Source organism: Tenrec ecaudatus, chromosome 14 (genome assembly GCF_050624435.1).
Source record: "Tenrec ecaudatus isolate mTenEca1 chromosome 14, mTenEca1.hap1, whole genome shotgun sequence".
NCBI lineage: Eukaryota > Metazoa > Chordata > Mammalia > Afrosoricida > Tenrecidae > Tenrec > Tenrec ecaudatus.
Genome location: NC_134543.1, coordinates 83,479,271 through 83,507,009, shown reverse-complemented (window position 1 = coordinate 83,507,009; position 27,739 = coordinate 83,479,271). Strand labels below are relative to the sequence as shown.

Sequence of the window (27,739 nt, the reverse complement as noted above, 5' to 3'; positions counted from 1 at the left end):
GGGGGCACTGGTGCTGCATTGGAGGGGGCGATCCCCCGACCACAGGCCACCAGAGGCGAGGGGGGTTTGGGTAGCTGCTATTACATCACTCCAGAATTGGGACAGGAAAGAGTGCTGTCCGTGTAGGTCGGGGAAAGGGACTCTTTGTCACTGGAATGCGCGGAGGGACACTATGGAATGTCGCGGTCCCGGATGGACGAGGCGGCGGCAGCAATTCCCTGCCAGCACGGTGACTTTGTTCCTAGGATGCGCACTGTGAGAGATGAAGGTTGACACAGAAGTGGCGAGACTAGGAGAGAGGAAGGCAGGGAGAAGAAAGGTAGATCCAGAGGTGCCGACAGGAAGATAGTCCTGAAAAGCGAGGGCGCTCAGAGAGAGAAGGCAGGTAGGGAAAGAAAGGGAGACGAGAGCGTGGCTGTGCACAGACTCAGAAAAAGACTTGTAGAAATTCAGAGGGAATGAGAGATAGGCACATAGATCGTTATAAAGGACAACCACTGCCGGACCCCAAGCTCCCCTTACTGTGAGGAGTGCAGGTACTATTTAGTATGTCCCCTGCACGTGCACACACACACACACACACACACGTAAAAAAATTAAAAACAAACAAAACCAGGAAGAGGGACTAAGAACTAAGGTCTGGCTCCAAGCGCTTACCTTCTGAGCAGGACAGATAAACTGACACCCCCTGGTGTTGGGAGATGAGATGCGATTTTTTAGCAAACATCTCAGGTGACTAAAGGGATGGAAGGCCTGGTTGGAAGAGCCTTCCCTGGGTGGAATTGCCTCCCCCTCTGGTGATAAAGAGTAACTCTTCACTTAAAAGGAACACACTAAATGTCATTTAGGGGAAGTGGCAAATGAAAATGTGATATGATCAGGATGGAAAGGAAAAAGAGGCTGATATTTGCCCTATTAGCAAGATCAAAACTCTCCAAGGCTGAGCCTGAACGTACCTACTTAAAAAACAATCAGCTCATTTTGCCCAGACTTGCACATGGGGGGCAATGAGTGGAGGGAGTAGAACAAGGAAAATGACTCCTTTGTATTTAGCTAGTAAATGAATATGAAAATTATATGCAAACAAATCATGCAGATTATTTCCATATCAACATTTAGACACCTTTTATGATCTTGGTGCAGTCTTAGGAAACAGGGAAGGAAAGAGGGCTGGGATCCTTGGGAAATTAATTTGGCACAAACTGATTTCTTTGTCCTGACTGCATTGTCTCCGTGACCCCATCTCTCCTGGGATGCAGCCTCTACGTTTCCCTGGTCAAGTCTTCGGTTTCTCTCTGATCCCGAGGATAGCTTACTCTCAGACTGGGAGCAAGGAAGAGAGGCGGAAAACATTCAGCGTGGAGAGGGGCTAGCAGGTTGGCTCCAGCAAGGGCAATGAGCAACCGTTCTAGTAGTAACTGGAAGGCTCCCCTCCTTTCGTATTTCCAAGTGTCTTGAAGGAGGGGGACATCTAGATTCTTCCTTCCAATTACATGCAAAATAGCCACACAGCCTCTGTGATATTTGGAGGCTTGGATCCATTGGGAGTAAGAGCTGGGGAGAAGAGCTTATGAAGAATTGAGAAGGCATTAAAGGTGTTAGCAGTGGGCAGCACCTTGCCTTGTGTTTTCCAGGAATAACGGAGCAGGGACAAGTGACCTGGAAGGCGGCTGCCCTGACGACAGGACTCCAGCAGTGCTCATAACTGACCCGGGGGGCGCTCTACAGAGCTCTTCTCCGATCTCCCAGACTTCAGGGACCACCTGTCTACAAAAGGCTCCCTTAACTTTTGGATTTAAACCCCCAACTGGCTACTAGTATCTCCAGCTGGTTGTCTCAAAGGCACGTCACACTCTAGAGTGAGCTCATCTTCCCTGTCTCCCCGAAACTGGCTATTTTCCCAGCATCCCTGGAGTAGCTGGCCCCATTGACCACTTAGCATAAACTTGTACCCCACCTCTCAGTTAATGCTCAAATCCAAGCCATCACCAAGACATACCAATTTTGCTTCCCAAATATCTTTTCAACTTGTCTTTGCTTCACCACTACCACCCTTGTCGGCCACCACCTTCTCTCCCCTAAACCTCTGGAAAAGTCTCCCTGACAGGCCTACTCCAGCTAATCCATTATTACACCCTGAGGTCAAGCAGTGATCCTTGAGAAACACAAAACTGATCATCTAATTTCCTTGCTTCAAACCTTCCAATGAATTCTTACTGCCCTTCAGCTAAAGTCTGTGCTCTTTAAAATGGTACACATGTTCTCCCTCCATCATCTCTTTGCCAGACTGCTCTGCAATACTGAACTTGTGCTGCGCTGTCTTGTCTCGGGGCCACACACCTGCTGGTCCCTGGGTCTCCGCTTCCCTTCACTCATTGCCATGTTTCAGGTGCCCGTTTAAATATCACTCCCCTGGAGAATGCACTCCTGACCAGAGGGGTAGGTTAGAGAGCCCTGCTTGATGTTTCTGGTGCACCCTGTCCTCCCGCTACTGTTCTTTATCATTACAGCTCATTTCATTGCTTAATGCCTGGCTTCCTGACTGGGCAACACAGTCTGTGAGCACCGTCTGAACACTGCCTTCGTAGCACCTACCTGGTGCCTTACACCTACTGAGCAAGCAACACTTGAGTGATTGAGTGAATAGAAAGTTATTTTTACTTCTCAGTCCATTCAAGATGCACAAATTCTATGACACACACACACCACCACCACCAGCACCACCACCACCCTTTCTCCAAAATACACTTTGGCTTGACAGGAGTAAGACATGGCTACAAAGCTATGGACACTGCTTAATCACGCAGTGGGACAGCAGCTGCTGGCGAGACCAGAAACTGTAAGCCTTACTTTCCTCATCTATAAGATGGGCGTAATAAGATCTACCTTATATCATGAAATAAACAATAATGATTATATCTAGATCCCAATTCCCAAAAAGGAATGGAGCCCAGAGTCTCTCACTTGGAGGAGGCCAGCCCGTGACTGACACCGCCCACCAGATGGCAGTCGTGCCCTGGGCTGGTGCCCTGCTCCACTGCAGAGCAAGACCAGCAGGGGTGGGGAAACCCAAGGCTGCTTCCCCAGAGCTGAGGGGGCCCCTGAAAAGAAACTCAGAGACTGGGCGGATGTCAAGAAGGCCTCACGTTTCTTAGACCCCCTCCTCCTCCTCTCCTCATGGTAGGCTCCTCCCAGGCACTGTTTGTTCCTAAGAATCAGCACCTGGCTGATTCTTAAGAACGCAGTAGGGCACTTCCCCCCTTTCTATATGAAGTCCTTTGATCCTGCCAGAGCTCCCCCTTCCAGGGAGGGGGATGGGTTCAGAAGGCAGGTCAGTCTACGCTACACACTGCACAGGGCTCCCCATTACTGTAGGAAGCCCCGAGGCCACTCATGCCTGGACCACGGGAGTGGCGGAGGTCCGAGTTCACGCTGGGCCTCAGCTCTCACTCATCCTTTTCCACCTTGATTTCAATGAATGAGTTCAAGTCCGGACAGAAGGTTTTGTGGGGCTGGTCAAAAGATGGGGAAGCAGTCCCATTCTCGTCGCCCGCCTCCTCGTCCTCTTCTTGGAAGTTGGGGTTGTACAGCTGGGGAGGGAGGAGCTGCACCTCGGCAGAAGGCAGTCTCTCCGAGGGGGGCCCATACACACGGTTGGTTTTGGTACCGTGCTTGGAGTTCGAGTCCAGGTGATAGCACAGCTCTGTGAGGCGCTGGGCCCGGAAGCGCGGCGGGCGGGCCACCCAGACCCCGGGCTCGTTCAGACTGTCCTCTTCATCTGACATCAGCTCCTCGGTGACGTCTTTCCACAGGTGCTGGTCCTCGGGTCCAAAATGCCTCATGATACTGGAGCGGTTGGCGAAAAGCTACGGTGAGGTGCGAGCCCAGGGCAGAGACAAGGAAGAGAAACAGACTGTGGATTAGATCTGGGGGTGGGGGGGTGACAGCTGTGCAGAACCATGCCGGATGGGACCCTGCTCCCAAATCAGCTCTTAGAAGCGGCTCACCCTCCTCCTCCTTTATTTGCCCACAGTGCTAGCTCTCCGGCCTATGCCCAGTGCCTTCCCGCTGTGGCCTATTGGGGCCTGGAGTTGAGTATCTTGAAAGGAAGTCCTACAAAGCGCCTACCCGGTATCGGCGACTTCGAAGTTTCTTCTCCTCTTTCTCCTTCAGGCCTTTAAAGGGGTTCAGGGAGTTGCGGTACTCACGTCTCTTGGTGAGAAAATAGGCCACACAGGCTCCTGCATTGGGGGAGAAAAGCAGGAGGAGTATGGGGCACACCGCACCCCAGGGTCCTCCGGGACAGTGTCTTCAGCCTTTTGTTCCCTGCTCTACCACTCCTGAGCGTTTCCGCCCGAGCACAGCTTCTGAGCCCTGTCTGGGAGCTGGGCTGTCTTGGTGTCCTCAGCAGCAGCAGCAGCAGCATCTGCTTCCCCCTGGTGGTTCAGCTCTCTTTCCCTGCCTCTCTCCCAAACACTAACTCATAGCTCCCCTGGAAAAACCAATTCCAATTGCTTCTCTATTCTTCCCAGGAAGCTTGCTCCCTTTGCGACTCTGCCGTAGCGGGTGACGAGTACTCTTTATCAGCAGCGTGTTACAGGTCAGAATGCTTCAGAGGGAGCCACAGACACCCACCAGCGGAGAGCAAGGAAAGCAGAAAACCTAGGACCTACCTTTCAGGGGCAAAAGGACAGATGTGGCTTTTGATTTCTTTCCCCGACCAAGGCCTCAGATTCAGGCCCTGTATAAACATGATGCAGCACAGCATGCTAGTCCCACTGAGGGGGGGGGGGGGGAATAGTCCTGTGAATGCCGTGGGTGAGAACCATACCCGAAGTAATAATTTGAGAGCTATTTTCAAAACCACCTGAATCATCTCCATGATTCCTTTTCTCCTGTGACGGAGAGCATGGTGGGGGTGGGGGTGGGGGGAGGTGGCTAGACAAGATGGGATGGACGCTAACTCAGGTTGCTGCTTTACCTTTCAGCTCCTTATCGGTGTAATTATGGGGACTGGTCACCAGTTCCTGCTTGAGCTTTTCCAGAAGGAACTTCACCACGGAAATATTCCAGGAGGACTTGATGCTGTCACAGATGGAAGCATTGTTTTAGAGCCAGCCAAGCACAGTCAGTTTAGTGTGAGTCCCTCCAGGGCCCCCATCAGGAGACAAAGGCCCCGTGGGGAGTAGACTCAGAGCCCCAGCCTCACTGTTCACCTCGCTGAGCAGTTGTCCTCCGTCCCTCCCGGAGCCAAGCTCCTCTGGGGGATGTCCCCTCCAGAACACATACCTTTCCGACCCATTGAACCTCCTGTCATTGGCGATGTGGTTGTGCACGCTGTGGACCATTTTCTAGGGGAGGGGAAATAAACAAAAAAAAAACAAAATACAGCATGAAGCCAGGTCTGTAGAGCAGAAACAGCATTGTCCCTGTGTAGTTCTCTGCCTGAATCCTTCTCCCATAGTCTGGGTGCCATTTCGATCTGTCTTTCCTGGTTGTTTTTTTTTTTTTTTTTGTAAGAAATTAACTTTAATCATATGGTCTGAGAGCCATGTCTGTCGATGTCTTTTCTTAGCCAAATGAGTTTCCTAGGCCCCTTCTTCCCCCCTTTCCTTCACTTTGTGTTGCGATTGCAGGATCACCCCTGGACGCTCTTCTGGGAGCAGAGATTGTCCAGCATGTCCCTGGACATCTCCTTTTGGCAGGAGAGAGCAGGTACACAGCAGGGCACTGAAAGAGGAACTTCCCTGGAAAGCCGCCTATTCTTGAAACAAAAATTAAATCTTCTTCAAAAGAGATCTCTATTACTTTTCATATAAAAACGTCTTCCTTCATGCATGGCTCTATATATCTGCGCACCACTGCCAGCCCCACGGGTACACACAACACGGTGTGTGAGATGCAAACCCAAAATAACGCCAGTGTGCTTTTAAATGGACTCTTACGTTGGGGCGTTAGGAGTCTGCCTCTACGGCTGCCCGACCGTGTCAGCTTAGGAAAGTCCTGTCAATTTCTTGTGGCAAGGGTCTTCACTAGACGGGCATTACTTGCTTTAGGGTCAATTCAGCTATGTTCCCTCTTAGAAGGCCAAGCTTACGGAATCACAAGGGGACGGATGGATACCTCCAAAAGCATTTAGAGGGAGTTGCAAATAAAAGCAGGAGGCGGGGTGGGGTGGGGGGGAATAGCACAGTTTCCAACTCAAGGGGCTTAGAAGAAATCAGCTGGTAGAAACCAAAGCAGGCTTGAAGTGGCAAAGGAAAATACACCAGAGTAGACAATGGTTAAGTGTTTAAGACTGTAACGGCTGCTGGCTCACCTGCCTCCTCTGTGAGCTAAAAAGAAAGCCATGTTCCCAGGGCTTGGGTCTGCGGCATTCCAAGGAATTGAGAGTTTGGGTTTGGAGCTTTTGATTCACAACACCCCATGGCCACCCAGCCCAGTGGAGGGAAGCGTGCCTCATTGGTTCCTTTTGAGCACTGAAGACTGGAAGAGAGAGGCTCTGCCCCTCCCCTCTGTCCAAGCCCGCAAGAACATATTAAATCCACTTCTGTGATGGACAGCAAAATATCCTGGCGGGGCCTCTAGATCCTTGTCAAGTATTATCATGGAGAACATGATGAGCCAGCCTGTTGTCCTCCCGGGTAGGATCCCGGTTCCATGGAGCTCATTAAAGGACAGGAACAAGCCAGATCTCACATTTCTCTTTCTCTCTCTCTCTCTCCCTCTCTCATCTGAGGCGGTAGGCGGGAGGAATGGAAGTGATTGACTCAGAAATACGGTCTTCACGCAAATTATAATTATCACACACTTATTCATGATTTAAGCATTATGAATTCGAAGGAACCCCCTGGAAATGCATTTCTAGGTAGACGGCTCCAGTTTTATGACAGGCAACTAGCGTGGGATGCCTATCGTGAGCCAAGAGTCCACAGCGGGAAAATCATACACCCATCTCCTGTGACTAGTGAGATGATGTCCCTGAGCCTCGTCAGAATGCCAAATGAAAATCAGAAACAAACCGATACTGATTAAGAATGGTGGATTCCAAAGGAGGAAACAAAGACTCCCTCCATGTAAACGTGACGACTTGGAAGGAAGGTTGCTTCTGATTCATCGGGACCCTGCATACAACACCCCAGGAGTGCAGGGCCCTCCTCCCAGTCCTGGCTATGTTTGAGCCCCTATTTTTTACAACACCGTCATTCGCATCCAAGTCCTCTGCAGGCCCGACTCCTGTCTGGCGTGGCGGAGAGGGAGCACGCCCAGTGGTGCATCCTTTTGCTCAGACACTTCAGTGGGTATTCTGTCGATTCCTAGAGCCTGGATTTTGACCGATGCTGTCAGGGCAGCTTGGAATTCTTCCTGCAACACCATCAGTTCCTGATCCGGGAGCATCAACCAGTTCTTTTGGGCACAGTGACTGTCTGTTCTTTCCATCTTCTTTTTCTTCTGATGCTCAATGGACTCCTTCAGTACTGTAACTCAAGGCTTGACTTTTCCCGCAGTTCTGTCACCTTATAGGGAAGTTCAGATATGTTCAACTCTGGAATTCCAGTTCCTTGTGTATTTCCTTGTAAAACTTTGTCTTCTTGAGCCGCCCTTGTTCAGACCTTTTATTATATTAGGTCTTTGGTTTGCTTTAGCTATTCTGCATTTATGAGCAAGTTTCAGGGTCACTTTAATAGAGATCTTTTTGGTCTTTTCTTTCTTTTTTTAAATCATCTTATTGGGGGCTCGTACAATTCTTATCACAATCCACACATACATTTGTTGCCATCATCATTCTCAAAACATTTGCCTTCTACTCGAGCCCTTAATATCTGATGTTCATTTCTCCCCTCCCTTCCCACTCCCCCCTACCTCATGAACCCTTCATCATTCACAAATTATTATTATTATGTCATATATTACACTGTCTGATGTCTACCCCCGCCTTTTTCTCTGCTGTCCCTCCCCCAGGGAGGAGGCTATACATAGATTCTTGTAATCAGTTCCCCCTTTCTACCCCACATTCTCTCTACCCTCTAGGCATCACCACTCTCACCACTGGTACTGAAGGAGTCATCCGTCCTGGATTCCCTGTGCCTATGTACATCCTGTGGTTTAGCCAGATTTGTAAGGTAGAATTGGGATCATGATAGTGGGGGGGAGGAAGTATTTAAGAACTAGAGGAAAGTTATATGTTTCATTGTTGCTACCCTGCACCCTGACTGGTTCATCTCCTCCCCACAACTCTTCAGTAAGGGGTGTCCGGTTGGCTACCATTGGGCTTTGAGTCTCCACTCTGCACTCACCCACATTTTCAATGATATGATTTTTTGTTCCTTGATACCTGATCCCTTGGACAGCTCGTGGTCACACAGGCTGGTGTGTTTCTTCCATGTGGCTTTGTTGCTTCTCGGCTAGATGGCCACTTGTTCATCTTCGGGTCTTTTCTTTCTTTCTCATTTTTTTTTAAACAATTTATTGGGGCTCATACAATTCTTATCACAGTTCATACATATACATACATCAATTGTATAAAGCACATCTGTACAGTCTTTGCCCTAATCATTATTTTCTCCTCTTTTCTTTTTTTACATTTTATTAGGGGCTCATACAACTCTTATCACCATCCATACATATACATACATCAATTGTATAAAGCACATCCATACATTCCCTGCCCCAATCATTCTCAAGGCATTTGCTCTCATCTTTCTTTCGCTTTTTAATGACCTCTTGCTTTCTTCATCTGTAATGTTCTTGATCTCATTCCCCAAACTCCTCTCATTGTCAGTCATTAGTGTTCAAGGCATCACATCTATTCTTGAGATGGTCTCGATATGCAGGTCAAATATACCCAAGGCTGTAGTTTGGCTCTAGTTTTAATTTTCTTCAGCTTAACTTGAATTTGAGCCATTCGATGGCCTCTTCTATAGTCGGCCCCTTGCCAAGTTTTAACTGATGCTACTGAGTCTCTCCATCCTGTCTTTCCATAGATGTAGTTGATTTGATTCCTGAATATTCCATCCTGTAAGCTCCATGTATATAAATAGTCACTGTTTAGGTTGTTGAAAACGTACTTGCAATAAGTTAGCCTTGTAAAATTCTATCATGCAATCTCAAGTGTTGTTTCTATTACCGTTTCCCAACTCTAGAGCATTCCTTGTTTCCAACTTTTGCATTCAAATTTCCAATAATTATCAATGCATTGTGATTGCACGTTTGATCAATATCAGATGGTATTAATTGGTAAAGATCTTTGCTTTCCTTATCTTTGGCACTGGTGGCTGGTGCATATTTTGAATAATAATTACATTAACTGGTCTTTCTGCTAGGCATGTGGCTATTATCCTAGCCCTAACAGCATTGTACCTCAGGATAGATTTTGATATGTTATTTTAAACCAAGGTGGGGAACTTCTGGCCCATGGGCTGCAGAAGGCCCTCAGAATCCTCATCATCATCTGCCTCACCCACGAGGGGCAGTTCCAGCCATCACATTAGCAGTGAGGTACTTCAGTGAAATGTTTGGCCAAATATAAGCCCAAACCAAACTCACTGCCATCGAGTGCTTTCCTGCTCACAGGGACCCTCCAGGAACTGTCACTGTGGGTTCCCAAGGCTGTAGCTCTTTACGGGGGTAGAAAACCTCCTCTTTCTCCCATGGAGTGGCAGGTGGTTTCGAACTGCAGACCTTATGGTCTAACCACTCAATCACCAGGGCTCCTTTGATTAAATAGAGCAGGCGAATTTTTAAGTTGATCATTTTGTACGGCCTGAGCATGAATTTACAAATATCCGCATGGCCCTGGGCAGACAAAAGGACCCCAGTCCTACTTCAAACGATGAATGTGAAGCCGCTCCTCTTCAATGTCTCATTCCCAGTACAGAAGACCGTGGGGTTGTGTGATTCAGAGTGATCGATACCACTCTCTGTCATGCCTAGATTCATTATCTTTAAAAGACCTAGTTCCTTGTTGATGACTTCCAATTCGTCTAGATTCATACTTTGAACATTCAACATCCCATTATTAACAGATGTTTGCAGCTGTTTCTTTTCATTGTGAAAGGCGGGTGTAGGCCCCTAAAACTCTTCTTCAACTACGTCACTAAGGTGACCTCTACTCTGAGACGTTCGACCGGAGAAGCTCATCTTCTGACCCCACGGTCAGACGTGGATGGCTTCTTCTGTCTTCTTGGTCTTCGTCTGGAAGCTGGGCTGAACCTGTCCACCATGGGTGGTGCTGCTGGTATTTGAAGTGCCAGTGGCAAAGCTTCCAGCACCACAGAACAACAAACTGACAGGTGCGTGAAGACGTTGTGAGTTATAACATTATTAGTAACGTAACAAAAGCCTTTTTAAAATCTCGCCTCGTTTTCCTCGAATTGCTACTTCAGTCTCAAGAAAGTTGTTAATATCGGTTCACGAGGACTACTTACCGCAATGCTATAGCTCAGACACCAGAAAAGTTGACAAAATCAGTGACTATAAAAACACAGGTCAATGAAAATGACAGCTGTTTTCATGGCAGGTGAAGATGAAGCCTCATGATTCGAAACAGCATTGTACTTGGGTCACAATTACAGTTCCGACCGGAGTGTATTAAAGTAAATTAGCATAGAGCGTTAGCCTGGTAGATCTATCAATATAAAACTGGACTTAGGAGTACTGGTGGCTGAGTGGGTAGGTAACGTGTTGAGCTGCTAGCTGCAAGGTCAGAAGTTCGAAACTACCGGCTGCTCTCCAAGAAGAAAGATGAGGCTTTCTACGCTGGTAAAGAGTTAGTCTCAGAAAACCAAAGGGTGCAGTTCTCCCATATCCTATCGGGTCACGAGGAGTCAGAAATGACTCTGACAGCAAGGGAAGCTAACTACAGGAATATTTCTATTTAAAAATATGAATTTCAAAAAATATATATGAAATTCTGTGGAAACACTGCATAAAAATTATATAGTCAGTTTGTTGGCATCCCTCTGGCAGTGTCACCTGGGGGAGTCCGCCCCCCACACACATCCTCACTGACACCACTGATGGCACTCTCAGTCTCAGCACCCGACAGGCATGGGGCTGGATGATGGGCACTGCAGAATGTTTGGCAGCTTGCCTACAGCATGCCCACTAGAGGCCAGTAGCACTCCCCTTCCCACGGCAGGTCTAACCACCAAAATTGTCTCTAGATCAGTGGTTCTCAACCTGTGGGTCGTGACCCCTTTGGGGGGGAGGGCGAATGACCCTTTCACAGGGGTCGCCGGATTCCTAACAGTAGCAAAATTACAGTGATAAAGTAGCAACGAAAATAATTTTATGGTTGGGGAGTCACCACAACATGAGCAACTGTATTAAAAGGGTCTCGGCATTAGGAAGGTTGAGAACCACTGCTCTAGATGCTTCCAGATATCCCCTGGGAGGGGGCGGGGGTGCAAAACTCACGCAGTTGAGAACCACTGTCCTTGGACCTAGCAGGTCTGCTCTAGGTTTGGATTAGCTGCCAGGCTGGAGGGCTCCCAGCTTGGCAGTATGGTCTTAGAGCTCCAAGATCCAAATTTTCAGGCAGCTCTGTTCAGGCCAGCTCCTCCCTTGCCAAGAACTTTTGGAATGACTTGGATCCCCAAACCTTGATGACTGAGCTAAGTGTCTCTGGATCCCTGGGGCTTGGGACCATCTTGCTTTTTCTGTCCTGGCTGCTTACTCCGCGAGCTGGCTACATTTTCAGGCAAATTCCAATGCTACTGTTCAGTCCCTCACAGAGTTTCCTATCGGGATCACTAGGAGATGGGATCCCTCTTTGATTTCCCTTCCTCTTCTGTAAAAGTGAAATATTAAACTATTTAGAAAACCTTTTCAAAAAGCGCAACTGCGTGCAATGGGGGCCGTCTCCCCCTAGGGCTCGGACATGACTCTCTCTTTCTTGCTTTCCCTCTCCATTAAGATTCAAGGTAACATTCATTTCCTGTCCCAAAAATGCACTGTCATCGAGTCATTCTGACTCAGAGAGGAACTGCCATGGGTTTCCAGAGCTGTGTTAACTCTTTGGGAGCGGAAAGCCTCATCTTTCTCCCTCGGAGCAGCTGGTGGGTTCAAACTGCTGACCTGGTGGTTAGCAGCCCGGCTTCTAACCCACTATGCCACCAGGGGTCCGTCCATTTACTGGCTCACTGACAGCATCCTCCAGGACAGATGGCTGCCCCTGTGGGTTTCTGTAATGGAAACTCTCTATGGGAGCAGAAAGCCTCATCTTTCTCCCTGGGAGCAACTCGTGGTTTCAAACTGCTGACCTGGTGGTTAGCAGCCCAGCTTCTAGCCCACTCCCACTCACCTCTCCAAGGTTTTAGTTGTTTTTCTTTTTTTTTGGGGGGGGGGGAGTATCAAATCGAGCCTACTCACAGAGAGCACTAGATCCCGTTTGCGCCTGGAGTTCTTCTGTCCACTCCCTGTGGTCCTGCGCTGGGAAGCCGGGAAGCCGAGGGGCTGTCTCAGCACCCCAGGTCCCCCAGGGCCTGGCTCATCCAAGGTGCTGTCCAGCGCAGCAGCAGCACTGAGGCCATCTTCAGGGCGGGGTGGGGGCAGCTTGGCGCCATTCTCTGGCCCCGGCTCGGAGGCTGCCCGCTGGAGAGCCAGTTGTGTGGCTGGTGAGAGCTGCTTGGCATAAGTCGGGACCGGTACCCGCTGCACAGCGCCCTCGGAGGCCACGTAGTCATCGACCAGCTAAGACATACATAAAAGAGAACCGCCTATTAGCCTGGCTGTGTGTGTGTGTGTGTGTGTGTGTGTGTGTGTGTGTGTGTGTGTGTGTCTGTCTCTAATCAAGGACAGTGAACCGAGTGGAAAGGTGGAGAGTCTTTCACAGCCAGAGGCTTGGTTGGTTCTCGGGGACTCCAATGGGCGTGCTGGGCAAACCCTTGTGTGTGCAGGGTCACTCCCACAGGACCGACTCCAGGGCACAAAGCACCCTTCTGATGCTCTATTTGGGAGTGGGAACTTATGGTTTGCTCTTGGTTCTAAGAAATATGGCTGGTAAATGTTTCATCCACAATGATTGGGGGCGGAAGTGAGAACACGGAAGGGAAACGAAGCGAAAGAAGGGACAAGGGGAAAACATGATAGCAACAACAAGCAGAAAAAAATAGGGACAAACGAGCAAAGGAGGGAGTCAGAGACCTCTAGGGCAGTGGTTCTCAACCTTCCTAATGCCATTACCCTTTCACACAGTTCCTCATGTGTGGGGACCCCCAACCATAACATTATTTTCGTTGCTACTGCATCGCTGTAATTTTGCTACTGTTATGAATCGGGCGACCCCTGTGAAAGGGTCGTTTGACCCCCAAGGGGGTCTCGACCCACAGGTTGAGAACAACTGCCTAGAGGGACTGGAAGTGTGGGTGCTGCCCTCCCCTTGGTGGCCACTCCTGCACCCTCATCTGGACCCCCTCTACCCCCGGGGCAGCATCACTGGACGCTGCCCGCTTCCCGCCACCTGTGATTTGACCGTCTGTGCCTTCACTCAAGGGCATGCAGGGCAGGGAAAGGCAGTGGGAGGAAGGGGAAGAGGGAGTGGGGGAGAAGCAGTTGGGGGCGGGGAGGGAGGGGGAATCTCTGCAGCCAAGAAAACAAAACAGTGAAAGTGATGGGAAGAAAAAAAAAAACATAGAAAGAAGCGGGGGAGGAGGCTGAGATTTATAGACCTGTGAGCTGCTCTCCGCTCTGTGGAATCTAATTCCATCCTGGAGTCATGGAAGCCTTCCCTGACTGCAAGTACCCACAGCCCAGGGCCTGGCCTGGCCCTGCCCCCAACCTCCAAGGCTTCCCCCCTTCATCCCCAACCACTGGCAGCCTGGCCAGCCAGGCACGGCTGTGGCCATTAGCCACATGGCTCTGGCTTTGGGGGCGCAGTGGCCAAGGGCAGTGTTCCATTGCAGGGGCCAAGGGGCGTCCACACAGTCGTTTCTCAAACCCCGCAGATGGGGTGGGAGTTATAGCCTTCCCATCTGCCTGTGTTCTGCTCCCTTACTCTTGCCTGGGTGTCTGCGTGGTGTCTGGGGGGAGGAGCAGGAGGGAGGAGGGGGGAGGCAGACCTCCCACTGGCTCTCAAGTGGGAACACATCTGCTACTTCCCATCTCTGGGATCGCTCTCGGTGCTTCTCTGGCTCCTTTACATGCCACGTTCTGCAGCTTTTACTCCACAGGCCAGGGTTCCCCTGCTCCTGAGGCCCTGAGCAGTCTCCGGAAATAGAACCTCGTGCGTCTCCGTCTCCGGCTGTCCCTGCTCCAAACATGTGCTCAGTAGCCGCCTCCCTCCTCTTCGCTCTTCCTCCCCATGTGTGTCCCCTAACTAGTAATGCTTAATTTTCCATCTTTTTCTCATTTTTCCTCTCTAGCTCCCCTCTCACCTTTCCCAGAGAGTGCCCCCTTTCCACACAAATCCATCTTTCTGCTCTGTACCTTGTGCCACGTGTGCCCCTCCCTCGGCCCTTCGTTGCTGCCTCTTTCCTCCCAGCATCTCTCTCTCTCTCTCCCAGGACCTCTCTCTCTCTCTCCCTCTGCCTCCCTCTCCTCCACATCCCCATCTCTCTCCACACTGAACTCCTCTTGGCAAGCAGAGGGCCTGTGATAAAATATGAATGAGCCGTCTGTGCGCGCACGGCACTCTCGCCAGGAGAGGCAGAGCCAGTGGAGGAGCTCCTGAGAGGGAGCACAGGGTCCCTCTCCACCCCCATGACCTCCTGCCAGAGCACCTGACGGCCTGGAAAGAAAACTGGAATGCCGACGAGCCTTCAGGGCTGGAGAAGCAGCAGATTTGTGTCGTTTTAGCACAAATCCAACCCAAGGAGGGCTGGGAGATGAACGGTGAACAGAAGAGAGGAGGAGGAGGAGAGAGATGGGGGCCGCCGGGGCCAACACTCGGGAAGGATGGTGCCCTGTCCCTCCTCTGCCCGTACTCACAGGGTTGAGCAGCGAGGGCCCCTCGTTGGCAGCCAGCACACATCTCTGCGTGGGGGGGAAGCCCAGCGGCCCAGGCCCCCCGGCTGAGGCTGCTCCCAGCTGCCGCAGCTCCTCGATCACCACCTGCACGCCGCTGCCCACACTGTCACACTCCTCGTCGCCGGTGCCCAGGGCCTTGCAGGCTTCCCCGGGGCTCTCCTTGGGGGGCCCCGGCTCCTCAGGTGGGGGGCTCTGTGCAGCGCCTCCGCCCTCCTGATCCAGGGGGGGCGCTTTCCCCTGCCGGAGCTCACCCACGTCCTCCTGCAGACGTTTCAACAACTCATTGTTGGCCCTGGCAAGACCCAAGGCCGCCTCGGCCAGGCCCACCGCCTTCTCTACCCGCTGGTAGATGACATGCAGGAGCTGCTCTGAGCTCTGCACTGCCAGGCCGTGCCCCGTGACAGTGATCGGGGTGCTGGGCGGGGGGTGCCCGCCCTGGGAGCCCGCGCTGCCCCCGCTCGTCTCGTTCTTACAGGCGCAGCAGCAGCAGGTGGCCTCGCTCCCACTGGGTGGGGAGAAGAGAATGGTAGCGCTGAAGGACATGGCTGGCTGGAGCGATGACAGGCCGGCTCACCCGCTGGTCCTTTCTTTCGGAAAGGAGTCCTGAACCAAAGCGGCTTTCACAAGCGGGGTGGGAAGCTCCAGTCTCTTCGGATTTACGGCCCCTTCTCATCGAGGGGGCTCAGCGGAGCTGGGAGAGGGGCAGAGGAGGATGGCCGCAGAGGGAGAGGGCACTGTCCATGGCTGCCTCGCCTCAGTCTGCAGAGACCGACCGATGTGCCTTCCAGGCGCAGCTCCTGCTGACCAGCGCGGGGCGTCAGGCTCACCCCTCACGGACGCAGGGTGCCTGCAGGGGCCTTCCTGAGGAACACAATTTCAGAGAGTGGATGGCATTCTTGCCCCCAAGCCTGGGAAGCCCCGTGCCCCCACCATGACAACCTAAGGAAGGGAGAAGGGACCCGAAAGGGCCCACAGGCCTCCGGAGAGAGTGGAAGGTGAAGGAAGAGAAGGGAGATGTGTCCTCGCACCCTCTGACTGTAGTAACAGCACCATGCGTTGTGGCGTGGACGTGATTCCTGAAGGGGTCACAGTCCTTCCGTCCCATAGGTTGTCGCAGCCACAAAGCAGCTCGAGGAAACACCTATTACTCTAGGTCCCGGGAAGCGCCACGCGGAGAAGTTACGTGTCTTTTTCAAGGTCAGAGGAGAAAGCACAATGCCCTTATTGCTACTTTTCAGTCGTGTGTGTGTGTGTGTGTGTGTGTGTGCTCCCGACCAGATAACCACTTTGTGATGAGACGACACATCATGACTCTACCCTCTGTAATTTGCAGACAGATGCAGTCAAGAGTAAACCGCGGAGAGCACCCATCCCTGCATCCTTCAGTATGCCACCAACCTCTCTCACTGTGGCATCATTCATTTTTGAGGGCGGGGGCAGAGGAGCGTAATAAATGGCCGGATCGGGGGATTGAGCGGGGATAGGGGGGTGAGGAGGTGGCAGGTCTCGGGCTCTGAGCTGTGTAACCGTGCCTCCGCCTCTACTCAGAAGCCCTGCCTAGAGCCAGAGAACAGCTTCTGGGAGCCCTCACTGCCATTCATCATGCTCAGCCAAACCAAAACTGGGCCTCCGGGTCAATTCTGAGTCCTGGGAACCCGACAGGGCAGGGCAACTGCCCCAGTGGGTTCCTGAGCCGAAGTCTCTGCAGGCGTGGGAACCCGCACCTTTCTCCTGCAGAGCTTTCTAACTGCCAACCTGAACCTGAACCCTAATGCACAGCCCTCGACAAACGGGACTGACTCCTAATGACCCCATAGGACAGAGCAGAACTGCCCCTGTGGGTTTCCCATGTCCAAGACCCCGGCTTTCTCGCCAGAGTGCTGGCAGCAGCCCAAGGCGTACCTACACGCCACCAGCCATTCCTTTGAGTGATTATAGTTGAACTACTTAAAATAAAGCAGAAAGGGCTGGGGGCTGGTTTGTACTACTGAGAACACTCCAAGGCACTTAATAAATATTGTCATTTTCTGAAGGATAGATTATAGGGGCGGGGAGTGGGGTGAGGAGCAAGAGGCCCTTCGGCCTGAAGCTTCCTAAGGGATGAAACCTTAACTATGTTTGCCCTTTCCTCCAGAGATAAATTTCTATCGCATCCTATAAATTATAACATCACAATTAAAAGGAGAGGAGATTAGGAAATTTTCTTACATATTGAGATGGCCTTTTTTGAATCAGCAATCTCATTTCAGTAACAGGCAATATAAGTGCCTCTTAGGAACTAAAATGTAAATCTGATGATGCATTTTAATTACATTTGGTTATTAAAGAATAGTCTTTAATTTGCTCTTTCTACCCTTTATGTCGAAGAAACGGCTTATCTGTGCCAAATATTCACTTCTCGCAAGAACTTAACTCAAATCCATTTACAGCTTTCCCATCATTAGAGCCACTGGAAGGCACAGCTACACCTAAAACTAAAGGTTAAAGCCAAATTAAAACTAAAGGTTACAGGAAAGCACTAAGCGATTCTCTGTCAATTTATGGATGAATTATTTATCTATCTGTTTCCTTCCTAGAGAAGGGCCGAGCTCGCTCCTTCCGCACCATGCAAGGTGTTTAATCTTACAGAAGAGGTACGTCGGGGGCAGTGGACTGTAGCACCACAAAGTACTGCCCACTGGGCACAGTCCTCCGACAACTAGAAATGAATGTACATCCGCTTGGGACCCAAGGTGCTGCGTAACCCATTTCTAGTATCAAACAGACGATGGCCAGGGTGCTCCTTGGACGAGAGGACGGTGACACGGCCCCAGGAGAGGCCAATTGCTGGTGAAGGACACCGTGCTTGGTGAAGCCAGAGAGGGAGGCCCTCAGTGCCATGGATTGGCACAGCGGCTGCACCAGGAGCTTGACCACAGCAACAGTGTACGGACGGGACAGGGCCTAGCTGTGACACAGAGCCTGCTCGGCGTCGGAGCGAACTTGAGCCCTCAAGTAGTAACAATAGATTTGCTTCCCCCCCACTCCTTCTTACCCATGCCTTGAGCCCTTCCACATCTCCTCCAATGGTCTTTCCCAGGCCATCTTTCTAAAAGAGCACCAAACCGGGCGTTATAGAAAAGACGCAAAGCTCACCTGGCTGCACTGCTTAGGAGTTTGTGAATTTAGACAAGAGTGCATTTCTTAGAGCCTCACATTCTCAGGCAATCCCACGCTGGGGTGTTTTTGTAAAGATTATTTGTACACAATTTATGAGTCAGTCACCTCTAGGAGGCAAGTCTCCCAGGGGGCATCTGCGTGAGATGCCTATCCTTGAAGCCTCTGTGGTTCCACCCTGGACACACCCATCCAGATTCCCCGACCCGAAAGAAACGCAGCGGTTTGCAACAGCCTTCGGAGATATCCCCCACCTCCCTCCACCTGTAAATGTAGTACCAACTAAAACCAAAAACACAGTAATACATTCCAATCTGCAAAGATGTATTGGGCACAAGCCCTCTATCGTGCAAATTTGAAAGGTAACTGAGAAACAAAGTATTTTAATGCAGTGCTTACTGTCATAACCTGTCTGGGAAGAAGCACACCAGAGTGGGGCGTGAGGGCAAAGATGGGCAGATGTTTGGACATGTTATTCGGAGGGACCAGGCCTGCAGGGTCAGCCCCAAAGAGGAAGACCGTCAAACCAGACGGACTGATGCAGTGCTACCCCACTGGGTTCCACATGCATGACTGCGGGCAGCGTGTTTTCTCTCGTCCACGGAGTCGCTCTGACTTGACGGCACCAACAACAGTGAACGGCATGAGCTGGCTGCAGGGTAACACGCCACTCTGCTGACATTCACCTTCCCATGGGAGATTACCTTTAGACCGTATTTCCCTACTCTGTGTATGATCACTCTATGTCCATTTCAGAATGTCAAACTCAGGACGACAAATTCTAGTTTTCTTGAATTAACCTGCCTATTAAAAGCCTGGCAGAGTACGGCTATCAAAAGAGATAGTGTCTGGGGTCTTAAAGGCTTGAAGGTAAACAAGCGGCCATCTAGCTCAGAAGCAAAAAAGCCCACATGGAAGAAGCACACCAGCCAGTGCGATCACGAGGTGCCAAAGGGACCAGGTATAAGGCATCATACTATATATATATATATATATACCATAGTGAATGAAGGGGGGAGTGCAGAGTGGACACCCAAAGTCCATTTGTTGGCCACTGGAGATCCCCTCACAGAGGGGTCTAGGGGAGGAGACGAGCCAGTCAGGGTGCGACGTAGCACTGATGAAGAATACAGCTTTCCTCCAGTTCCTAAATGCTTCCTCGCCCCCCACTACCATGATCCGAATTCTACCTCGCAGGACTGGATAGAGCAGAGGTTGTACACTGGTGCATATGGGAGCTGGAGGCACAGGGAATCCAGGGCGGATGATACCTTCAGGACCAGGGGTGTGAGGGGCGATACTGGGAGGGTAGAGGGTGAGTGGGTTGGAAAGAGGGAACCGATTACAAAGATCTACATGTGACCTCCTCCCTGGGGGATGGACAACAGAAAAGGGGAGGTGAAGGGAGACTCCGGATAGGGCAAGGTATGACAAAATAACAATTTATAAATTATCAAGGGCTCATGAGGGAGGAGGGAGCGGGGAAAAGAGGACCTGATGCAAAGAGCTTAAGTGGAGAGCAAATGCTTTGAAAATGATTAGGGCAAAGAATGTACGGATGTGCTTTATACAATTGATGTATGTATATGTATGGTGATAAGAGTTGTATGATCCCCTAATAAAATGTTTAAAAAAATAAAAGAGAGAAACTTGAGGTTATGGAAACCAAAGTAGAGAGTGTCGAGAAAGTGGATTCAATCAACTGTGACCAGCACAGCAGGGTGGTCAAAAAGTTGTAAATTTAGGAAATATATTTTATTTGTCTGCTGTGGTATTGCTATCGATGACCAGGGAGACTTTTTTTGTGGTAGAAGAAATATTATGCAGTAGATTGGTGAGAAACACACAAGACGTACAGCCACATCTTTTGGAATTTAGCTAGCCAAAGGAGGCATGACATAAGTTAGAAGTGGCTTTAGAGTTAAAATATCTTCATGACACAGAAAGTGTCAATGTACAATGTATTTTAAAAGCAGAAAGGAGGGAAAAAAAGGAAAAGGTCAGCGAAGAATAAAAGATTGGGAAAAAAAATAAAGAATAAAAGATTGAAGACCTTAGCGAGGGATGTTAGTTCACTTCCAGCAAAGATCTTCCCAACGTGAGGCTGCTGTGAAGAAAATATCTGTAGGCCAAAGACTTGTTGAAATGAAGACAAGCTGTATATTATAAAGGCCCCTTTTTACTTTGGGGATATTTCCCCCCCCCTCAGAATACGTAAAATAGCTAATACAGCATCAATGTCAATGGCATGAATGGATGTATTATCTGTTGTTTGAGCCTGTTAAATTCTGCATTTCGATCCCTGCCACCTGAAAAACAGTGGCGTGGTGGTGACATCTCTGACTTCACAAGGAGGCAGGAGAATCGAGACCAACCGCCCAACTTGGATTCCCATGAGGCAGAGGCCAGACACGTACCTCAGCCCTCCAACCCTTTCCCCAGTTCTGACACCAAGCCTCCCTCCCACGGGTGCCCTCCCCTTCTGCTGGGTTTGATTATTCATTGCCATGGCGGCACAGAACTCACAAACAATCCTCAATCACGGGGCTTATCAGGGAAACAACAGGGCATTACTTGGTATTGGGATCAACGTGAGAGTCACAGGAACAACACAGAAGGAGCTCATGGACTGCGATAGCTTCACAATTCTCCCTCTCTGCTACTGGGGAGGCCCTGCTGGGGACTTTCTTGGGTAAGTGTTACAACTCAGCACCAACGTTGGCTGGCAATAGCCCCACCACAGCCATCTCACTTGGGTCTACTGGTTCCTGCCATCTTGAGCTGGTTTCCCTCTTGCTGTACTGCCAGCTCTTGCTGTCTGTCTTCCACTTTCCACCTCCCTCTCTGGCCCCTGAGTCCAAGAGGCTCTTGGCTCACAGAGACCTCAGGCCCACTTCTAGTTCTTTTCCTGATTATAGCGAGTGAGGTTCCCCCTTTCTGCCTTCTGGATGGTTCATTTTAAGCCCAGCAAACAAACAAAACCCAAACTCACTGCCCTGGAGTCAATGCTGACTCATAGTGAACCCCTGTGGGTTTCCATGACTTTGTAACTGTTTATGGGAGTAGCTGCTGGTGGTTTCGAACTGCCAACCATGCAGATTCACAGTGCAACGTGAAGCCACTACATCAGGCTCCTTTAAGCCTAGTAGGATGGTGAAATTGACCAATCCTCATTTACATAGTCACAGCCACACAAGGGTCCCAAGCACCTTAACTGCATCCTTAACAAGCTTCATAGGCCACGTAGACCTCACCTGCGTTATTTCACCCCAATTTGGTGGGAGTTACAGAACCATCTTAAGAAAGGCCATGTAAAAGCAATCTCTTGTACCACACACACATCTCAGGCTTAATACAATTACTTCTCTTCTATCTTAATACAATTTTGCTTCTTTTCCATCCCTAGCAGAAGGTTCTCCAGACTACTTATCTCTGCTAACATTATTAACATAACCAAGTTTTAATCTGCTTTTTAAATTTTACCCCCCAAAATACCTCTACTTAATAATTCTGGAAGCAATCCATGGGATGTTTGGCAAAGCAACGGTTAACAGGAGTAAATTACCCAGGTAGTGTCTACACCATTAATCATGTCAACTTTTGCTATACCAGATTGCTAGTCTATTTTAAAGCCAAGAGTTCATATATTTTTGAAAACATATACTGAAATACACACACACATAAAAACTATGATTGACCATCATAGAATAATACAATTTGTCTTTTGCAAAATGCCAACTTCCTGAATTGAGTGTTATTAGGAAACTGATCTTCAGTCTTCAGAGTTGCCAATCACAATATGACAGTTGACATTAAACTTTGCTTTCCATGTTAGGTGTTTGTTTCAGTACTGGTCTCATTTGAAAGGCTCATATGAAAATGCGCCCAGAATATAGACTCTTCAGTAAGTTTTATATATTTTTTCACAAATATACTTAGATGAAAAGAAAACTCATCTCCTTTAGACAGGCAGTTCAGGGTGAAACTGTCCATAATCTTAACTATCCCTTTCCTCCCAAGTCACATGTATTCTTGCTAGAACTAAATATATCATACTCTTGGCAGCTCCCTTGCTTGCTTTTTCCCATTCTGGGTTTGCATTTTCTGCATGACTGAGTTCACCTCCAAACTCCGGGAAATAAACTTTTTGTTGTTGTTGCTTTTTCCACGATTTAATAGATGTGTATGATATATGTCGTCACTCAGATGATACATGTTTTCATAATGGGCCCTTGCTATTCAGGCAGGGTCAGGACAGTGATTACTGGAAGCATGGCAATTCATGCCATGATCTTCATCTTAAGAAAATAAAAAAGGAAAATGGCCACTTGGAGCTGCCGAGGCGCTGGCACTTGAAGGTGTAAAATGGCTCACCAGTTAGAAGGTTCTCCCCAAACCCGTTTCTATCAGGAATGAGCGCCTTCTCACACAAGACCAGGTAAGCAAACACCGAAACAGACTATTTGCCTACATTTTGAAAGAGTGACTGGTCTAATGATCTGAAAAAACGAAACCAAAACGGGGAGAAAGGGAACGGTGGACTCAGACAAAAATGAGATCTTCAACAAAGAGATTCCAAAGCTCCAAGTACTTGTCTAAATGTAGGTGAGTCTTTAACCGCGCGTAGCAGCGTCGTTTGTGCTTACATTTGCGAAGCTACAACACCCTGGTAATATTAAATTTCTGACTTAAGATTTCAGTGCATGGACCTGACACAAAGGGCACTTGGTGCATTTCCGGGGAAAATTAAAAACTTGCTCCAGGAACTTCATCATGGGCCCAGCAAGCCCTCAGTAAACGCTAGTTGATTGAAAATCAAAGACACAGATGACTAGGCGGTCATCAGGAACCGCCGAAGCGTTTCCGAAAGGGCGGTGAGGCGAAGCCACCGAGCGCGGAAAGCTCCGCAGCGGGAGCGCAGGGCGCGGGCACGGAGGCAGCCGGGACACCGCAACCCACCACTCAGCCCGACCAGCGGGGTCCCGGGAGAGGCGGCCCCCGGGGGAGGCGGCCTGGAGCGGAGCGCCCCAGAGGTGGTCGAGGGCACTGGCTGCCATCGATTCCGATAGGGGGCAGAGCAGGGAGTGCCCCGCGGCGTCCGCGCTTCTAAATCTTGACACCTTTCTCCCCGGAGCGCGGCTGGCGGGCTGGAATCGCCCGCCGAGCGCCTCGAAGGATCACGAGAACTGAGGCGACGAGCGCCTTTGGGCGCCCGCGCGGCGTCCCAGCGTGTGTGCCCCGCGCAGCCGCGCCGCGGACGCAGCGAAGCGGAGGCGTGCTTGCGACCCGCCGGGGGAGGCCGCGGAGCCCGCCCGTGTACTCGGCCTGCGCGCGCACTCGGAACGGCCCCGCCCCCGACCCGCCCACTGCTCTCTGGCTGCCGGGGATTGGCTCTTGGACGACAGGCTAGAAAAGCCAAGGATGCTATTGGCTGCACTTCTGTCACTCAAAGCGCGAGGGAGGGGCGGGGCCTCTCCAGGGCGGGACACGGCTGTGAGGCATTTTCGAGGCCTTCAGACGCCATCTTGGCTTTTTTTGTTTACCAGCTTTTGTCCTCCGATGCTCTCAACGCCTAGTGTACGTGCTCTAAGTACCGCGGCCACAGAACCGGTCCACTCCTTCCTGCTGGCCGTGGTGACCGATCTTCCAGACATCACCAGCAAAGAGGCAGTTCTCAAAGTTCCGGGTCTCGAGGGATCCCGCGGATTCCCCAGAAAACCAAGTTTCGTTTTGGTAGGAAGGCCAAGCCCACGATAGATTCGTGGGAGGACATCCTCGCTTAAAACGCACCTCAGAGCAGGGAAACTGGATCATTTGATCCCAAAATCAAATAGCCCAGGAAGTCAAGGGCTTAGGACGCATTCCGCTCTGAGAAGTGTAAAAAGTGAGGTTAAGAAACATATTCGGCGGTGACCTGCAGTGAGGAAAGAGATAACGGGGGTAAAACCCCCTCTAAAATTCTCACCACTACCGTCATTACACAGTTCACTAGTAGCTGACTAGATTTCAAGTTAATAGGGGTCTAAACCTGAGCAATGACCCACCTAAGAGGTAAAATATTAGCACTGATCTGACTTGCATCGACAGGGGAGAAACACATACTTGGTGTGTAAGAAACCCGGAGAACACACAAGTCTAACTTCACTGTAATGAGTGCCTACACCTGTACAAATGAACACGTGTGGCCGTGCTCCCAGACGTTCGGTTGTAATGAAGGTGAACTTCCAGGCAACTCTCCTCCCTTCCGGCTGCTCCTGCACTGACATTCCAGTGTCTCCCTCATCAGCCCTGCCATCTGGGAACACACATTCGTGTTCCTAATGCGAAGACGACGGGGTTCTGGAGCAGCAGAGAGTGGGAATACCCGTCGTGTGACAGGAGCCTGCCTGGGGTCCTCCACTAAGACACTTCTGTGACTCAGGCATGGGAAAAATGCTTTTCATGCCAAAAATTCAACCCGGTCGTCAAAATGCCTTTGTCCCTTCTCCCATTACTTTGCCCCTGACTCCTGTGCTCCCCTTTGACCTGCATCACCACCCACAGGAGCGGATTTTGAGAGCCGGCCTTGACCGGTTTGTTTTCCTGATAAGTTGCCAGGTCTGAAGCTTTGCAAAGAAACCCCAACCTATAAACGCCCTATTCTGTTAAAAAGTCGAGAGAATTTTCATTCTGAACACACAAACCAAGCCACACATAAAGGCCAAAATATACACAGCTGTACATTTAAGAACGTGAGACATTAGAAAGTAAAGCCACTTAGGCAAAACAGCCACTAAAGAATGCTTTGAACCGCAGACTTAATAAAGTGCCTACTCTCGATTGCCACATGGACCATATAGAGACTCCCTGGCAATTATTTAATCATTCACTAATCAGATCCTTTAAGAAGAGCAGAAAACAGAGTATGCACACAGAACAAAAGTGTCTGCGAAGCATTGGGTTTCTTAGAAGCCTGTCCTTCGGACGCGAACTCCTCTTTGGAACACACCAAAATCACATCCCATTACTTTGCACACACATAAGACCAAAATCTGCCACAGCACACATACACATACTGTACATACACACAAAGAACAAAACCTCAAGCTAAACCTTTCCAAAGTATTTGGTTCAAAAAACACAAACACAAATGTCCTTGTGAGAATCCATGTGCAAGGCACAGGAAGACCAAAAGGGCTTTTTTCCCCTCCCTAAGGAAATATGTGTCTCAATTATAATATCCTAATATTTTTAATCTATTGGCCTTGGGCAACGGCCACCCGGCAAGCCACTTGGTTTTGGTTCTAAAGGAGGTATGTAAAACGCACACAAACAGCTTTGTAAAGGAGCCGCAAACCTCTTTCATTTCGGAGACAACGTTGCCCGTGGCAAAAAAAATTTACATTATCCCTTCACCCCACTTTCAAAAAAAAAGGAAAAAGTACTTCCCAAACAGCTACATTTTAAAAATCCCTCAACCACAAAAATTTACCAGTTCTCAAAATGTGATCGCTTAAGAGGAAAAAAAAAAAAAACTCTATACATTTGGCTGGAAACAATGTACACGGCCATCGCGCGTCTCAACTTCTGGGTATATTTTAAAACCACGACCAGGAAATAGAGAGAGGAAGAGAGACAGAAAAAGAAACGGGGCAAGAGCAAATTCCCCTTAGCAACAGTTTCCTCACCCCAACACTGCCACAGATCTCTATTTTTCGTTTTTTTCCCTTTACATTTGAACACACACACAAGATTAAGTAGGGGAAAAAAATGGAAAAAGGATACCCGAAGGTCGTATGGCTCTTTGTATTCGTGTGTGTGCAAAAAGGAGGACTCGCGGAGCCGGAGCCTGCAAGCCCCGCCCCTCGGCGGGCGCCCGCCGCGATTGGCCGCCGGCGGCCCGGACGCCCCGCCCGTGAGCACACGCACAGCGCCCCGGGCTCGGGCCCCGGGGGGGCCCCTGGGGGCCGCCCGACCCCCGACGCCCGCGCGCTCTCCGCCCCGCTCGCCTGGGCGAGCCAGGGTCACGATCCCGGGTCGATCCCTTCCTGCCGAGTCCTTCGACTTGGCTCGGTCGGCGGCGAGCTCCGCACTGCGAGGAAGCGCTGGCTCCTGGGGTTCGGGGCCCACCTCTGGTGCCACCTTGGGGCCACCTCTAGTGCCTCGCGTGCCCACATTCGGCGCACGCGTGTACACCGCGGGGGCTTCCTCCAAGCACAGACGGAGTCGGCTTTTACGTGGGGGGTTGTTGTTGCTCAGCCTGGGCGAGGCCTGCGTTCTTTCTCGGAACCTGAAGTGGCTCCCCTTTGTCTCCGGGCTCCAGGGAAGGTGACCTCCACCTGGATTCTGAACCTTTGCTAAGTTAGCCCCGCACTGCTTTACTTTGAAGGTCCAGTACCCGCATCTCTGCACTCCCTAATAGTCTTTTGTAAAGCGGCCTTTTCTGCTTGGTAGGCCTGCTTCCTGTCTCTGAAGAGCCCATTTTTACGCATACTATTTCAAGTAGTTCTGTGCAGATCACGCCCATTTCGCCTACTGGTGTGGACTTAATGACAATCAGCTTCACTCACTGCCACTGAGTCTACTCAACTCGTAGTGACCCTACAGGGCAGCGTGGAACTTGCCTGTGGCTTCCCGAGACTGTAACTACAGGCCATAGAAAGGCGCATCTTCCTCCCGCTGAACTGCTGGTGGTTCCGAACTGCCCACCTGGCGGTGAACAGCGCAGCACATAACCGCTAAAGCACCAGAGGAGTTGGCTCTACTCATTTTATTCCACCAAGCTGGGATCAGGGATAGTACCTTAAACTGCTTTTTTTTGGTTTTTCATTCTTCGTTCAAGAACGCTTACCTGATTTTTGCCGCAGGGGCTGGCGTAGTTGTAAACATGTAGAAAGGAAGATGGAGGGGGTGGGGGGTGAGTGGGTGGGGCATGAGTAAATGAATGGGTTATTTATTTATTTTAGCAAAAACAAATCTCCAACGTCAGATGCCACTACTTTCTAGAATAGAACCAAGCAATCTTGAGCTCTTCCTGTGCAGAGATGATTCTGAACGCTTGTTGGGGCGCCTCCGGCTCCACACCCTGCCTGTCCCGCACCCCTCCCCCTTCCCTGTGCTTAAGCCCCTGTTGCAGCCACCATGCCCACTTGGCATGTCTGGAGTTGTTGAATCTTCATGTAATAAGTAGATACTATTATTACTCCTGCTGTACAGGGGAGATTAAGGTACGGAAAGTATGATGATTTATGTTATGTGCTAATAGTACACAGGCTTGGAGTGTGTATCCAGAACATCTGCTCTATAGCCCAAACTCTTCATCACAGACGTTAAAAATACCTGTCTCATTTGTAGATTCACGACGGTCTACAAGACAAATGGCTTGAAGCCTTCCAGTGTATCAATGTGATACTTTGTACGAGAGCCACATACAAAGGCCAGGGACCTGTTTTGAATGAAAGGACACCAAAAGACAGCCCACCAAGTGGGAAGTATGAGCCTTCTTTGAATCTGCAGAAACAAAGCCATCTTGGGCATTATAGAGGCAGTTGGGGAGACTTTGATATGGTATGGGTATTTATTAAGATGGTTGCATCAGTGACAAACAGGCAGCCTATTCATGTCTCCATTTTGCAAG

General features: G+C 50.1%; 1 protein-coding gene across 3 annotated transcripts; it reads right to left on the bottom strand.

Annotated features, from left to right (window-relative positions):
* Positions 1–90: 90 nt before the first annotated feature.
* Positions 91–25,928, bottom strand: C14H14orf93 (chromosome 14 C14orf93 homolog). 3 transcript variants are annotated; one of them, XM_075532110.1, is made up of 7 exons: positions 25,791–25,928; positions 14,929–15,828; positions 12,373–12,693; positions 5,290–5,351; positions 4,982–5,085; positions 4,129–4,241; positions 91–3,866 (listed from the first exon to the last, which is right to left on the bottom strand). In XM_075532110.1, exons 2-7 carry the CDS (start codon positions 15,508–15,510, stop codon positions 3,447–3,449), a joined length of 1,602 nt encoding a protein of 533 aa, XP_075388225.1. In that variant the 5' UTR covers positions 15,511–15,828; positions 25,791–25,928; the 3' UTR covers positions 91–3,446. The 3 variants fall into 3 exon arrangements, with proteins under 3 accessions (XP_075388225.1, XP_075388226.1, XP_075388227.1); XM_075532111.1 differs by having other exon boundaries at positions 25,888–25,919; XM_075532112.1 differs by lacking the exon at positions 25,791–25,928 and adding an exon at positions 15,996–23,087.
* Between the last annotated feature and the right edge of the window lie 1,811 nt (positions 25,929–27,739).